The 16,492-nt window shown below is 46.2% G+C and overlaps 1 protein-coding gene across 1 annotated transcript in view; it reads right to left on the bottom strand.

Annotated features, from left to right (window-relative positions):
• The window catches only part of GGT7 (gamma-glutamyltransferase 7), a 58,266-nt gene extending 44,906 nt beyond the window's left edge, over positions 1 to 13,360 (bottom strand). Inside the window, exon 1 of the mRNA XM_073555362.1 lies at positions 13,179 to 13,360. Within this exon, the coding sequence (XP_073411463.1) occupies positions 13,179 to 13,335 (157 nt within the window). The 5' untranslated portion in view covers positions 13,336 to 13,360. The remainder of the gene's footprint in view (positions 1 to 13,178) is intronic.
• Between the last annotated feature and the right edge of the window lie 3,132 nt (positions 13,361 to 16,492).

The following is a 16,492-nucleotide window of genomic DNA, read 5'->3' as shown; positions in this document are numbered from 1 at the left end:
AGATCTTGGGATTAGCAACGGTGTTCAAGAGCTATCAGGTTTCTACAGTAAATCCTTAAATTTAACTCTTTGTACTTCTATTGTACTTCTTACAGGAGAGTGGATTTATAAGACATACTGTATATAACATGCCTACTGGACTACTTCTCGGGACTGTCTTATTCCTCTGGACCCTAAAACAGAAGGTAGTGTTCTCCAACAACTCAATTTACAATAATGGCCTCAGGTTGGAATGTATAGGAGTCAATTAATCAAAGTGTTTATGCCACAATGTGGAATAGCACACAAATGTTGTGACTTTTCGTGTTTTTAAGCCAGTTTTGGGCAATTCTGTCAAAATGGTCACAGCAGGGAAAGTGCCAAGGCAAGACAGAGCGTGGATACATTTGTCGGTTAAATTAATCAAAAGTGGCAGCATTCCTTACACCAGCAATGTTACTCTAGTCTCTGAAGTAACATTTCTGGCAAGACGCACCCCACTGATAAGATGTGCCCAATGAATTAAGTGGATCAAGCGAATCTTATTCCTACATGCACTTCATTAAGATCGGTGTACCAGGGGCAGTATTCGGCAGCTTGCTCATAACTAAATGTGCGTCCTTGGACACACCTTCAGTTGATATCTATTGTTGTGATGGACCGCTTCCTGCACTGCAATAGGAGCCACCAACCATCAGAGGCCGGCAGCTGACAAGAACGCGCATGTCGCCGGGGTATGACGTCACTGTTATGGGTCAGCGTGTCCACGCCTCGAATGGTTGAGGAAGAGGACACTGATGGACCCAACCAGGTAAGGAGAAATCTTTTTTTATTTTTTTTTTTTAAACTTAAATTCGCAAAATGGGCGTGACATATGGGGGCAGAGTGATAGGATATATATGGGGGCAGGATGAGAGGACATGCAGTTGGTTCAGAAAGTATTCAGACCTCTTTAAATTTTTCAATCTTTGTTTCATTGCAGCCATTTGATAAATAAAAAAAGGTCATTTTTCTCTCATTAATATACACTCTGCACCCCTTCTTGACTAAAAAAAAAACAGAATTGTAGACATTTTTGCAAATTTATTAAAAGAGAAAAACTGAAATATCACATGATCATAAGTATTCAGACCCTTTGCTCAGACACTCATATTTAAGTCACATGCTGTCCATTTCCTTGTGATCCTCCTTGAGATGGTTCTACTCCTTCATTGGAGTCCAGCTGTGTTTAATAAAACTGATAGGACTTGATTTGTAAAGGCGCACACCTGTCTATATAACACCTCACAGCTCACAGTGCATGTCAGACCAAATGAGAATCATGAGGTCAAAGGATCTGGCCAAGGAGCTCAGAGACAGAATTGTGGCAAGGCACACATCTGGCCAAGGTTACAAAAGAATTTCTGCAGTACTCAAGGTTCCTAAGAGCACGGTGACCTCCATAATCCTTAAATGGAAGAAGTTTGGGGCCACCAGAAGTCTTCTTATACCTGGCCGTCCAGCCAAACTGAGCAATCATGGGAGAAGAGCCTTGGTGAGAGATGTAAACAAGAACCCCAAGATCACTGTGGCTGAGCTCCACAGATGCAGTAGGGAGATAGTTCGACAAAGTCAAGTATCACTGCAGCCCTCCACCAGTCGGGTCTTTATGGCAGAGTGGCCCGACTGAAGCCTCTCCTCAGTGCCAGACATATGAAAGCTCACATAGAGTTTCCTAAAAAACACATGAAAGACTCCGAGACTATGAGAAATAAGATTCTCTGGTCTGATGAGGCTAATACAGAACTTTTTGGTGATAATTCTAAGAGGAATGTGTGGAGAAAACCAGACTCTGCTCATCACCTGTCCAATACAATCCCAACAGTGAAACACGGTGGTGGCAGCATCATGCTATGGGGGGTGTTTTTCAGCTGCAGGGACAGGACGACTGGCTACAATTGAACAAAGCATGAATACGGTCAAGTACAGAGATATCCTAGATGAAAACCTCTTCCAGAATGCTTCTGGACCTCCGACTTGGCCGAAGGTTCACCTTCTAACAAGACAATGATCCTAAGCACACAGCTAAAATAACAAAGGAGTGGCTTCAGAACAACTTTATGACCATTCTTGACTGGCCCAGCCAGAGCCCTGACCTAAACCCAATTGAGCATCTCTGGAGAGACCTGAAAATAACTGTCCACCAACGTTCAACATCTAACCTGATGTAAATGGAGAGGATCTGCAAGGAAGAATGGCAGAGGATCCCTAAATCCAGGAGTGAAAAACTTGTTACATCATTCCCAAGAAGGCTCATGGCTGTACTAGCTCAAAGGGGTGCTTCTACTCAATACTGAGCAAAGGGTCTGAATACTTATGACCATGTGATATTCAGTGTTTCTTTTTTAATAAATTTGCAAAAATGTCTACATTTCTGGGTTTTTTTCAGTCAAGATGGGGTGAAGAGTGTATTTTAATGAGAAAAAAAAGGAGTTTTTTTGAATTTACCAAATGGCTGCAATGAAACAAAGAGTGAAAATTTTAAAGGGGTCTAAATACTTTCCGTACCCACTGTATATGTACAGTAACACATGTAGTATGGTGTGTATACCTATACTTTATTGTTCGCATACCTATTCTGATCCTTGGACTTGCCATAACATCCAATGTGAACTGACTGCTCTTTCTGTATAAAGAACAGTGTGTGTACCTTTATAGTACTGTAGTCAGAACATTGTGTGTATCAGTACAGTACTATATACAGAAGAGTAAGTATATATAGTATTATATATAAAGCAGTGTATGTACCTGTAAAGTATTATCTATTAAGCTTTGTGTGTACCTGTACAGTGCTATATACAGAAGTGTTATGTACCTGACAGAATAGCATACACCTGCACATTAGGCAGTATATGGTGTGTACATGTATAATAATGTATACACAGCAGTGTGTATTGTTATATACAATTCCTGCATATAGAAGATGGGTATGCATCCACATACTAACACTCATGGGGGGCACATTCTGAACATTCCAGTCCCACATACTTTTCACACCCATAAAATGATGACACATGACTTTGTCTTAAGATATCAGAATATTGGCAGTGAAGGCATGCTAAGTCTAAATCACAATGACGCAAGCACACGAGAGATGTACAGATAGGGCACAGGGGAATGGTCAGATGGACAAAAAAACAGCGGAGACTATGATACACTATAAGGGCTAGTTCTTTGCCCGAATCCAGCCTCAGGTAAGAACTATATCGGACACCCTTGTATCGGTACCACAAACCACATACATAACTAAGACTTAAACATTCCTACATTACAAGAGAAATACATGTCTGTAATGTTTTAACACAATGATCATATTGTGCTAAAACACTTAAAAGAGTCCACAGGAGCCTGCAATGTAATGTCACCTCAAATCTAGTATACACCTATATAATATGTACAGTAGTATGCACAGGTGTTCAAATAAGTACTTCTGTATTTTATTATAAAATGGTACATGAAGTGAGACAATAATATACATTAGTACATATACTGAGGAGATGAGATATACTGGTACGTGAAGTGAGGGTGGTAATATACACTGGTACATGTAATGGGAAGGTGATATACACTGGACATGTAGTGAGGGGTGATATACACTGGACATGTAGTGAGGGGTGATATACAATGGACATGTAGTGAGGGGTGGTATACAATGGACATGTAGTGAGGGGTGGTATACAATGGACATGTAGTTAGGGGTGATATACAATGGACATGTAGTGAGGGGTGGTATACAATGGACATGTAGTTAGGGGTGATATACAATGGACATGTAGTGAGGGGTGATATACACTGGACATGTAGTGAGGGGTGATATACACTGGACATGTAGTGAGGGGTGATATACACTGGACATGTAGTGAGGGGTGATATACACTGGAGATGTAGTGAGGGGTGATATACACTGGAGATGTAGTGAGGGGTGATATACAATGGACATGTAGTGAGGGGTGGTATACACTGGACATGTAGTGAGGGGTGATATACACTGGACATGTAGTGAGTGGTGATATACACTGGACATGTAGTGAGTGGTGATATACACTGGACATGTAGAGAGGGGCGATATACACTGGACATGTAGTGAGGGGTGATATACACTGGACATGTAGTGAGGGGTGATATACACTGGACATGTAGTGAGGGGTGATATACACTGGACATGTAGTGAGGGGTGATATACACTGGACATGTAGTGAGGGGTGATATACACTGGAGATGTAGTGAGGGGTGATATACACTGGAGATGTAGTGAGGGGTGATATACAATGGACATGTAGTGAGGGGTGGTATACACTGGACATGTAGTGAGGGGTGATATACACTGGACATGTAGTGAGTGGTGATATACACTGGACATGTAGTGAGGGGTGATATACACTGGACATGTAGTGAGGGGTGATATACACTGGACATGTAGTGAGGGGTGATATAGAATGGACATGTAGTGAGGGGTGATATACACTGGACATGTAGTGAGGGGTGATATACAATGGACATGTAGTGAGGGGTGATATACACTGGACATGTAGTGAGGGGTGATATACACTGGACATGTAGTGAGGGGTGATATACAATGGACATGTAGTGAGGGGTGATATACACTGGACATCTAGTGAGGGGTGATATACACTGGACATGTAGTGAGGGGTGGTATACACTGGACATGTAGTGAGGGGTGATATACACTGGACATGTAGTGAGTGGTGATATACACTGGACATGTAGAGAGGGGCGGTATACACTGGACATGTAGTGAGGGGTGATATACACTGGACATGTAGTGAGGGGTGATATACACTGGACATGTAGTGAGGGGTGATATACACTGGACATGTAGTGAGGGAGGTGATATACACTGGACATGTAGTGAGGGGTGATATACACTGGACATGTAGAGAGGGGTGGTATACACTGGACATGTAGTGAGGGGTGATATACACTGGACATGTAGTGAGGGGTGATATACACTGGACATGTAGTGAGGGGTGATATACAATGGACATGTAGTGAGGGGTGGTATACAATGGACATGTAGTGAGGGGTGATATACACTGGACATGTAGAGAGGGGTGGTATACACTGGACATGTAGTGAGGGGTGATATACACTGGACATGTAGTGAGGGGTGATATACAATGGACATGTAGTGAGGGGTGATATACACTGGACATCTAGTGAGGGGTGATATACACTGGACATGTAGTGAGGGTTGATATACAATGGACATGTAGTGAGGGGTGATATACACTGGACATGTAGTGAGGGGTGATATACACTGGACATGTAGTGAGGGAGGTGATATACACTGGACATGTAGTGAGGGGTGATATACAATGGACATGTAGTGAGGGGTGATATACACTGGACATGTAGTGAGGGAGGTGATATACTCTGGACATGTAGTGAGGGGTGATATACAATGGACATGTAGTGAGGGGTGGTATACACTGGACATGTAGTGAGGGGTGATATACACTGGACATGTAGTGAGTGGTGATATACACTGGACATGTAGAGAGGGGCGGTATACACTGGACATGTAGTGAGGAGTGATATACACTGGAGATGTAGTGAGGGGTGATATACAATGGACATGTAGTGAGGGGTGATATACACTGGACATGTAGTGAGGGGTGATATACAATGGACATGTAGTGAGGGGTGATATACACTGGACATGTAGTGAGGGGTGATATACACTGGACATGTAGTGAGGGGTGATATACACTGGACATGTAGTGAGGGAGGTGATATACACTGGACATGTAGTGAGGGGTGATATACAATGGACATGTAGTGAGGGGTGATATACACTGGACATGTAGTGAGGGGTGATATACACTGGACATGTAGTGAGGGGTGATATACAATGGACATGTAGTGAGGGGTGGTATACACTGGACATGTAGTGAGGGGTGATATACACAGGACATGTAGTGAGTGGTGATATACACTGGACATGTAGAGAGGGGCGGTATACACTGGACATGTAGTGAGGGGTGATATACACTGGACATGTAGTGAGGGGTGATATACAATGGACATGTAGTGAGGGGTGATATACACTGGACATCTAGTGAGGGGTGATATACACTGGACATGTAGTGAGGGGTGATATACAATGGACATGTAGTGAAGGGTGATATACACTGGACATGTAGTGAGGGGTGATATACACTGGACAAGTAGTGAGGGAGGTGATATACACTGGAGATGTAGTGAGGGGTGATATACACTGGACATGTAGTGAGGGGTGATATACAATGGACATGTAGTGAGGGGTGGTATACAATGGACATCTAGTGAGGGGTGATATACACTGGACATGTAGTGAGGGGTGATATACACTGGACATGTAGTGAGGGAGGTGATATACACTGGACATGTAGTGAGGGGTGATATACAATGGACATGTAGTGAGGGGTGGTACACAATGGACATGTAGTGAGCGGTGGTATACACTGGACATGTAGTGAGGGGTGATATACACTGGACATGTAGTGAGGGGTGATATACACTGGACATGTAGTGAGGGGTGGTATACACTGGACATGTAGTGAGGGGTGGTATACAATGGACATGTAGTGAGGGGTGGTATATACTGGACATGTAGTGAGGGGTGATATACACTGGACATGTAGTGAGGGGTGATATACACTGGAGATGTAGTGAGGGGTGGTATACACTGGACATGTAGTGAGGGAGGTGATATACACTGGACATGTAGTGAGGAGTGGTATACACTGGCACATGTAGTGAGGGGTGATATACACTGGACATGTAGTGAGGGGTGATATACACTGGACATGTAGTGAGGGAGGTGATATACACTGGACATGTAGTGAGGGGTGATATACAATGGACATGTAGTGAGGGGTGGTACACAATGGACATGTAGTGAGCGGTGGTATACACTGGACATGTAGTGAGGGGTGATATACACTGGACATGTAGTGAGGGGTGATATACACTGGACATGTAGTGAGGGGTGGTATACACTGGACATGTAGTGAGGGGTGGTATACAATGGACATGTAGTGAGGGGTGGTATATACTGGACATGTAGTGAGGGGTGATATACACTGGACATGTAGTGAGGGGTGATATACACTGGAGATGTAGTGAGGGGTGGTATACACTGGACATGTAGTGAGGGAGGTGATATACACTGGACATGTAGTGAGGCGTGGTATACACTGGCACATGTAGTGAGGGGTGATATACACTGGACATGTAGTGAGGGGTGATATACAATGGACATGTAGTGAGGGGTGGTATACAATGGACATCTAGTGAGGAGTGATATACACTGGACATGTAGTGAGGGGTGATATACACTGGACATGTAGTGAGGGGTGATATACACTGGACATGTAGTGAGGGAGGTGATATACACTGGAGATGTAGTGAGGGGTGATATACACTGGACATGTAGTGAGGGGTGATATACACTGGACATGTAGTGAGGGAGGTGATATACACTGGACATGTAGTGAGGGGTGATATACACTGGACATGTAGTGAGGGGTGATATACACTGGACATGTAGTGAGGGGTGATATACACTGGACATGTAGTGAGGGGTGATATACACTGGACATGTAGTGAGGGGTGATATACACTGGACATGTAGTGAGGGGTGATATACACTGGACATGTAGTGAGGGGTGATATACACTGGACATGTAGTGAGGGGTGGTATACAATGGACATGTAGTGAGGGGTGATATACACTGGACATGTAGTGAGGGGTGATATACAATGGACATGTAGTGAGGGGTGGTATACAATGGACATCTAGTGAGGGGTGATATACACTGGACATGTAGTGAGGGGTGATATACACTGGACATGTAGTGAGGGAGGTGATATACACTGGACATGTAGTGAGGGTGGTGATATACACTGGACATGTAGTGAGGGGTGATATACAATGGACATGTAGTGAGGGGTGGTATACAATGGACATGTAGTGAGCGGTGGTATACACTGGACATGTAGTGAGGGGTGATATACACTGGACATGTAGTGAGGGGTGATATACACTGGACATGTAGTGAGGGGTGGTATACACTGGACATGTAGTGAGGGGTGGTATACAATGGAAATGTAGTGAGGGGTGGTATACACTGGACATGTAGTGAGGGGTGATATACACTGGACATGTAGTGAGGGGTGATATACACTGGAGATGTAGTGAGGGGTGGTATACACTGGACATGTAGTGAGGGAGGTGATATACACTGGACATGTAGTGAGGGGTGATATACACTGGAGATGTAGTGAGGGGTGGTATACACTGGACATGTAGTGAGGGGTGATATACACTGGACATGTAGTGAGGGGTGATATACACTGGACATGTAGTGAGGGGTGATATACACTGGACATGTAGTGAGGGGTGGTATACACTGGACATGTAGTGAGGGGTGGTATACACTGGCACATGTAGTGAGGGGTGATATACACTGGACATGTAGTGAGGGGTGATATACACTGGACATGTAGTGAGGGGTGGTATACACTGGACATGTAGTGAGGGGTGGTATATACTGGACATGTAGTGAGGGGTGATATACACTGGACATGTAGTGAGGGGTGATATACACTGGACGTGTAGTGAGGGGTGATATACACTGGACGTGTAGTGAGGGGTGATATACACTGGACATGTAGTGAGGGGTGATATACACTGGACATGTAGTGAGGGGTGGTATACCCTGGACATGTAGTGAGGGGTGATATACACTGGACATGTAGTGAGGGGTGATATACAATGGACATGTAGTGAGGGGTGATATACACTGGACATCTAGTGAGGGGTGATATACACTGGACATGTAGTGAGGGGTGATATACACTGGACATGTAGTGAGGGGTGATATACAATGGACATGTAGTGAGGGGTGGTATACACTGGACATGTAGTGAGGGGTGGTATACACTGGCACATGTAGTGAGGGGTGATATACACTGGACATGTACTGAGGGGTGATATACAATGGACATGTAGTGAGGGGTGATATACACTGGACATCTAGTGAGGGGTGATATACACTGGACATGTAGTGAGGGGTGATATACACTGGACATGTAGTGAGGCGTGGTATACACTGGCACATGTAGTGAGGGGTGATATACACTGGACATGTAGTGAGGGGTGATATACAATGGACATGTAGTGAGGGGTGGTATACAATGGACATCTAGTGAGGAGTGATATACACTGGACATGTAGTGAGGGGTGATATACACTGGACATGTAGTGAGGGGTGATATACACTGGACATGTAGTGAGGGGTGATATACACTGGACATGTAGTGAGGGGTGGTATACACTGGACATGTAGTGAGGGGTGATATACACTGGACATGTAGTGAGGGGTGATATACACTGGACATGTAGTGAGGGGTGATATACACTGGACATGTAGTGAGGGGTGGTATACAATGGACATGTAGTGAGGGGTGATATACACTGGACATGTAGTGAGGGGTGATATACAATGGACATGTAGTGAGGGGTGGTATACACTGGACATGTAGTGAGGGGTGATATACACTGGACATGTAGTGAGGGGTGATATACACTGGACATGTAGTGAGGGGTGATATACACTGGACATGTAGTGAGGGGTGATATACACTGGACATGTAGTGAGGGGTGATATACACTGGACATGTAGTGAGGGGTGATATACACTGGACATGTAGTGAGGGGTGGTATACACTGGACATGTAGTGAGGGGTGATATACACTGGACATGTAGTGAGGGGTGATATACACTGGACATGTAGTGAGGGGTGGTATACACTGGACATGTAGTGAGGGGTGGTATACAATGGACATGTAGTGAGGGGTGGTATATACTGGACATGTAGTGAGGGGTGATATACACTGGACATGTAGTGAGGGGTGATATACACTGGAGATGTAGTGAGGGGTGGTATACACTGGACATGTAGTGAGGGAGGTGATATACACTGGACATGTAGTGAGGGGTGATATACAACGGACATGTAGTGATGGAGGTGATATACACTGGTACATGAACTGAGGGTGGTAATATACACTGGTACATGTACTGAGGGTGAAAATATACACTGCTACATGTAATGGGAAGGTGATATACACTGGTACATGTACTGAAGGTGGTAATATACACTGGTACATGTACTGAGGGTGGTAATATACACTGGTACGTGTAGTGAGGGGGTGATGTACACTGGTACATGTAGTGAAGGGGCGATATACACTGGTATATGTACTGAGAGTGGTAATATACACTGGTAAATGTATTGAATATGGTAATATACACTGGTACATGTACTGAAGGGTTGATGTGCACTGGTACATATAGTGGGGGGGTGATATACACTCGTACGTGTACTGAGAGTGGTGATATACACTGGTACATGTACTGAGGGTGGTAATATACACTGGTACATGTACTGAGGGTGAAAATATACACTGCTACATGTAATGGGAAGGTGATATACACTGGTACATGTACTGAAGGTGGTAATATACACTGGTACATGTACTGAGGGTGGTAATATACACTGGTACGTGTAGTGAGGGGGTGATGTACACTGGTACATGTAGTGAAGGGGCGATATACACTGGTATATGTACTGAGAGTGGTAATATACACTGGTAAATGTATTGAATATGGTAATATACACTGGTACATGTACTGAAGGGTTGATGTGCACTGGTACATATAGTGGGGGGGTGATATACACTCGTACGTGTACTGAGAGTGGTGATATACACTGGTACATGTACTGAGGGTGGTAATATACACTGGTACATGTACTGAGGGTGATAATATACACTGGTACATGTAATGGGAAGGTGATATACACTGGTACATGTACTGAGGGTGGTAATATACACTGGTACGTGTAGGAGGTGCACTGGTACATGTAGTGAGGGGTGATATACACTGGTATATGTACTGAGAGTGGTAATATACACTGTTAAATGTATTGAATATGGTAATATACACTGGTACATGTACTGAAAGATTGATGTGCACTGGTACATATAGTGGGGGGGTGATATACACTGGTACATGTAGAGAGGGGGGTGATATACACTGGTACAACTAAGGAGGGTGGGTATATACATTCGTACATGTACTGAGGGTGGTAATATACACTGGTACATGTACTGAAGGGGTGATGTGCACTGGCACATGTAGCGACGGGGGTGATATACACTGGTACGTGTAGGAGGGGGTGATGTGCACTGGTACATGTAGTGAGGTGGTGATATACACGTGTAGTAAGGGGGTGATATACACTGGTACGTGTTGTGAAGGGGTGATATTCGCTGGTACATGTAGTGAGGGGGTGATATACCCTGGTACGTGTAATGAGGGGGTGATATACACTGGTACATGTAGTAAGGGGGTGATATACACGTGTAGTGAGGGGGTGATATACGCAGGTACGTGTAGTGAGGGGGTGATATACGCTGGTACCCGTGTAGTGAGGGGGTGATATACGCTGGTACCCATGTAGTGAGGGGGTGATATATGCTGGTACCCGTGTAGTGAGGGGGTTATATACGCTGGTACCCATGTAGTGAGGGGGTGATATACGCTGGTACCCGTGTAGTGAGGGGGTGATATACGCTGGTACCCGTGTAGTGAGGGGGTGATATATGCTGGTACCCGTGTAGTGAGGGGGTTATATACGCTGGTACCCATGTAGTGAGGGGGTGATATACGCTGGTACCCGTGTAGTGAGGGGGTGATATACCCGTGTAGTGAGGGGGTGATATACGCTGCTACGTGTAGTGAGGGGGTGATATACGCTGTTACGTGTAGTGAGGGGGTGATATACGGTGGTACCTGTGTAGTGAGGGGGTGATATATGCTGGTACCCGTGTAGTGAGGGGGTGATATACGCTGGTACCCATGTAGTGAGGGGGTGATATACGCTGTTACGTGTAGTGAGGGGGTGATATACGCTGTTACGTGTAGTGAGGGGGTGATATACGGTGGTACCCGTGTAGTGAGGGGGTGATATATGCTGGTACCCGTGTAGTGAGGGGGTGATATACGCTGGTACCCATGTAGTGAGGGGGTGATATACGCTGGTACCCGTGTAGTGAGGGGGTGATATACGCTGGTACCCGTGTAGTGAGGGGGTGATATACGCTGGTACCTGTGTAGTGAGGGGGTGATATACGCTGGTACCCGTGTAGTGAGGGGATGATATACACTGGTACCTGTGTAGTGAGGGGGTGATATACGCTGGTACCCGTGTAGTGAGGGGGTGATATTCGCTGGTACCCGTGTAGTGAGGGGGTGATATACGCTGGTACCCGTGTAGTGAGGGGGTGATATACGCTGGTACCCGTGTAGTGAGGGGGTGATATACGCTGGTACCCGTGTAGTGAGGGGGTGATATACACTGGTACCCGTGTAGTGAGGGGGTGATATACGCTGGTACCCGTGTAGTGAGGGGGTGATATACGCTGGTACCGGTGTAGTGAGGGGGTGATATACGCTGATACCCGTGTAGTGAGGGGGTGATATACGCTGGTACCCGTGTAGTGAGGGGGTGATATACGCTGGTACCCGTGTAGTGAGGGGGTGATATACGCTGGTACCCGTGTAGTGAGGGGGTGATATACGCTGGTACCCGTGTAGTGAGGGGGTGATATACGCTGGTACCCGTGTAGTGAGGGGGTGATATACGCTGTTACGTGTAGTGAGGGGGTGATATACACTGGTACCCGTGTAGTGAGGGGGTGATATACGCTGGTACCCGTGTAGTGAGGGGGTGATATACGCTGGTACCCGTGTAGTGAGGGGGTGATATACGCTGTTACGTGTAGTGAGGGGGTGATATACGCTGGTACCCGTGTAGTGAGGGGGTGATATACGCTGGTACCCGTGTAGTGAGGGGGTGATACACATTGATATATGTGGTGAGGAGACATATATATACACGTTGGTACATGTGATGGAGAGATGAGCTCAGCGTCCATAGGATGCAGGAATACTACGAATGATCCATGCAGTGAGCATGCACTGTACACACGGGGTGATGGTGGACACTGTACAGCGCAGAGAACACATGCACGCCCGCTCTACGTGTACACATCATTTATTACACAGGGCAAGGCATCAGCAGGTTACCCGAATCATGCTCCCCCAGGAAAGTATCATCCTCCCCCGATCTCGGCACAGGCTCTCCCCCGGTCTCCTCTTCCGGCAGACGGGGAAAGCTGGTGATGCTCATGTAGTCTACAGGGGAATATGAGCCCAGAGATCGCCCAGGGCCCGGCTCAGCCATCGCCACCAGCCTGTGACGTCACCACTACTGTGCAGGGTTGGAGATGCAGAACAACGCAGACATCGGTAGGTGGCGCTGCTTCTAGCAGTGATGATAAGACAGTGATCACTGATGACACCGTTCCTCGTTTCGCATCCAGGTGTGAACAGTTCAGGGGGCTGTCAGTACCAGAGACCTATACAGGACAATCATGAGCAGCAAGTGAGGCAACCCAGGGATACTGATGATTGTCCTGCTTCCAGGATCTTCTCTGTGCTTCCCTAAGTGGCTACAATGAGGAGGGGGATGAGACTGCTGGCTGCCTGCCTGTGCTTGGTACCTGGGCTCTAATTTGCTGTCTTGTACTCTCATGGCGTGTGCTTCTTGTGTGATGTGTCTGAGCCTCTGCTGGGTCTGGGCCTTCTCTGGGTAATGGCCTCTGCTGAGTCTGGATCTGAGTCTCTGCTGTGCCTTGACCTCCCCGCTGGGTCTGGGCCTCCGCTGAGTCTGGGCCCCTGCTGGGTCTGGGACTGAACCTCCGCTGGGTCTGGGAGTGAACCTCTGCTGTATCTGAGTCTCCGCTGGGTCTGAGTCTCCGCTGGGTCTGAGTCTCCGCTGGGTCTGGGCCTCCGTTGGGTCTGGCCCTCCACTGGGTCTGAACCTCCGCTGGGTCTGGGACTGAGTCTCCGCTGGGTCTGGGCCACCGCTGGGTCTGAGTCTCTGCTGGGTCTGGGCCTCCGCTGGGTCTGGGCATCTGCTGGGTCTGGGCCTTCGCTGGGTCTGGGCATCTGCTGGGTCAGGGTCTCCGCTGGGTCCCAGACCCTGCTGGGTCTGGGAGTGAACCTCTGCTGTGTCTGAGTCTCCGCTGGGTCTGAGTCTCCGCTGGGTCTGGGCCTCCGTTGGGTCTGGCCCTCCACTGGGTCTGAACCTCCGCTGGGTCTGGGACTGAGTTTCCGCTGGGTCTGGGCCACCGCTGGGTCTGAATCTCTGCTGGGTCTGGGCCTCCGCTGGGTTTGGGCATCTGCTGGGTCAGGGTCTCTGCTGGTTCTGGCCCTCCGCTGGGTCTGGGCATCTGCTGGGTCTGGCCCTCCGCTGGGTCTGGGCATCTGCTGGGTCTGGGCACCTGCTGGGTCAGGGTCTCCGCTGGGTCTGGATATCTGCTGGGTCTGGGCATCTGCTGCATCTGGGCCTCCGCTGGGTCTGGGTCTCTGCTTGGTCTGCGCCTCCGCTGGGTCTGAATCTCCGCTGGGTCTGAATCTCCTCAGGGTCTGGGCATCTGCAGGTTCTGGGCCTCCGCTGGGATGCCCGGAACCCATTTGTGCCAGGCTGGAGTGACCTGAATTAGATGCGGGCATCACTATCTGTGTGTCTGCATTGTGAGATTAGCGGCCCAAAGTCATTTAACCCTTTCAATAATGCTCTTCGGTGCCCACTTTCAGGATTATTTCTGTGCCAGTTTCATAATTTTTGTAGCTGCTTCTAAGTGTACTCACATCAGGGCTCCTCGCTGCGTTGGGTTTTGTTAGAGTGATTTTTATTGTTAAACCTGTAAAAAAAAACAAAAACAGAAAAATAGAAACTGCTGAAATAGAAGCCAAGTTCAGCATCGCCAAGTTTTTTTTTATACAGTCATGCGAACTTTGCCTTAGAAGAATCTCATCAATCAGCTGAAATTTGGGAACATGTTAATTAATCTATGGCACCACTACATGAGAAATGAAGCATTTATTCCTTTTTATCTAAAAGCATGATGGGAAGAAATGAACGTTATTCCTCTGGGCAGCCTCGGGCTTTCAGTTATAGGGGTGGGCGACTGAAGCTGGCCGACCTACCTGTATGACTGAAAGTCCGAGGCTGCCAGAAGGAATAAGTTCATTACCTCCTGGAAGTGAGACTCCCAATGTGGGCAGAGGGCTACTTCACAACGCTATTAACTTGCTGATTAACCCCATATCTGCAAGTTAATGGTGTTTTTTATATTACAGGTTCCCTTTAAATATGCCATCTGTTGATAGATTGATATGTGTTGAATATCTTACTCTATAATGCCAAATTGTAAAATGCTTGAAAATAGATTGGCGCTATAGAAATAAAAATTCTTATTATCATGTGGCAAGGCTCATTGAAGGATCAATATTAACTTTTACGATTGCTACATCCAGTAGGTGGCGCTAGAGTCTCTCTTCCTTTCTGATGAGACTAATTGCATATAAAATTTCACTAAACAGTTCTTTGATTCTTGTCGCACAGGAACATATTCCCCGCAGCACCATTAGGGTGCTCACTGTATACAGAGCTTACATCATCTTTTAAGGTCAGTTTTTAGTTACACTTCTGTGCTTGTTTAGCAGCACTTTACGTCTATCATCCCTAATTCCCTATCAGCATGTCTTTGAAGAGTGAGAGGAAACTACAAACTCCTGTCAAATGTTGTCCTTTATGGGATTGGAACCCAGAACTCCAGCACTATTATGCTAACCACTTAGCCACCAAGCTGTCCTAGGGTCCCAGATATACTCCGGTGAGAGCTATGGCCCATAGGCCCGGTTCACATGTTTGTATGCATAAGCTTCCGAAAGTGACATTTTTCATAGTTTCATAATGTTTAAGGTTAAAAGTAGACATAAATGCAAGAAGTTCAACCTATAACCAAATATATTGATCCAGTGGAAAACAAAAAACTCAATAGGCAGAATCTACTTGCCCCATGTTAGGGTAAAAATTCTTTCCCGACTCCACATATGGCAATCAGACTAGTTCTTCGGATCAACATCTTTTCATAACCTGTAATATATCTTTCAAGAAAAGCATCTAGACCATCCTTGAAGTGCTTTTAGTGAATCACTCATTGCAACATCATGTGGCAGAGTGTTCCATAGTCTCACTGCACTTACAGTAAAGAATCACCGTGTGTGATGATGATTAACCCTTCTTTCCTCTGTAGAGGATGCCCCCTCGTCACCATTGCAGGCCTAGGTGTAAAAAGATCTTTGTACTCTCCCCTCATATTTGTATGTTGTAATAACATCACCCCTAAGCCTTTGTATTTTGCAAACTGAATAACACCAAGTTTGAATACCTGTCTTGGTACTGGCGTTCACCCATTCCCTTGACCACTCTTCTTTGCACCCGCTCTAGTTCAGCTATGTCCTTCTTGTACACTGGAGCTCAAGATTGT

Source organism: Dendrobates tinctorius, unplaced genomic scaffold (assembly GCF_039654945.1).
Source record: "Dendrobates tinctorius isolate UK_male_01 unplaced genomic scaffold, ASM3965494v1 ptg000223l, whole genome shotgun sequence".
Taxonomy (NCBI): Eukaryota; Metazoa; Chordata; class Amphibia; order Anura; family Dendrobatidae; genus Dendrobates; species Dendrobates tinctorius.
The sequence above is the reverse complement of the archived record's forward strand: the minus strand, read 5'-3'. Positions and strand labels throughout refer to the sequence as shown.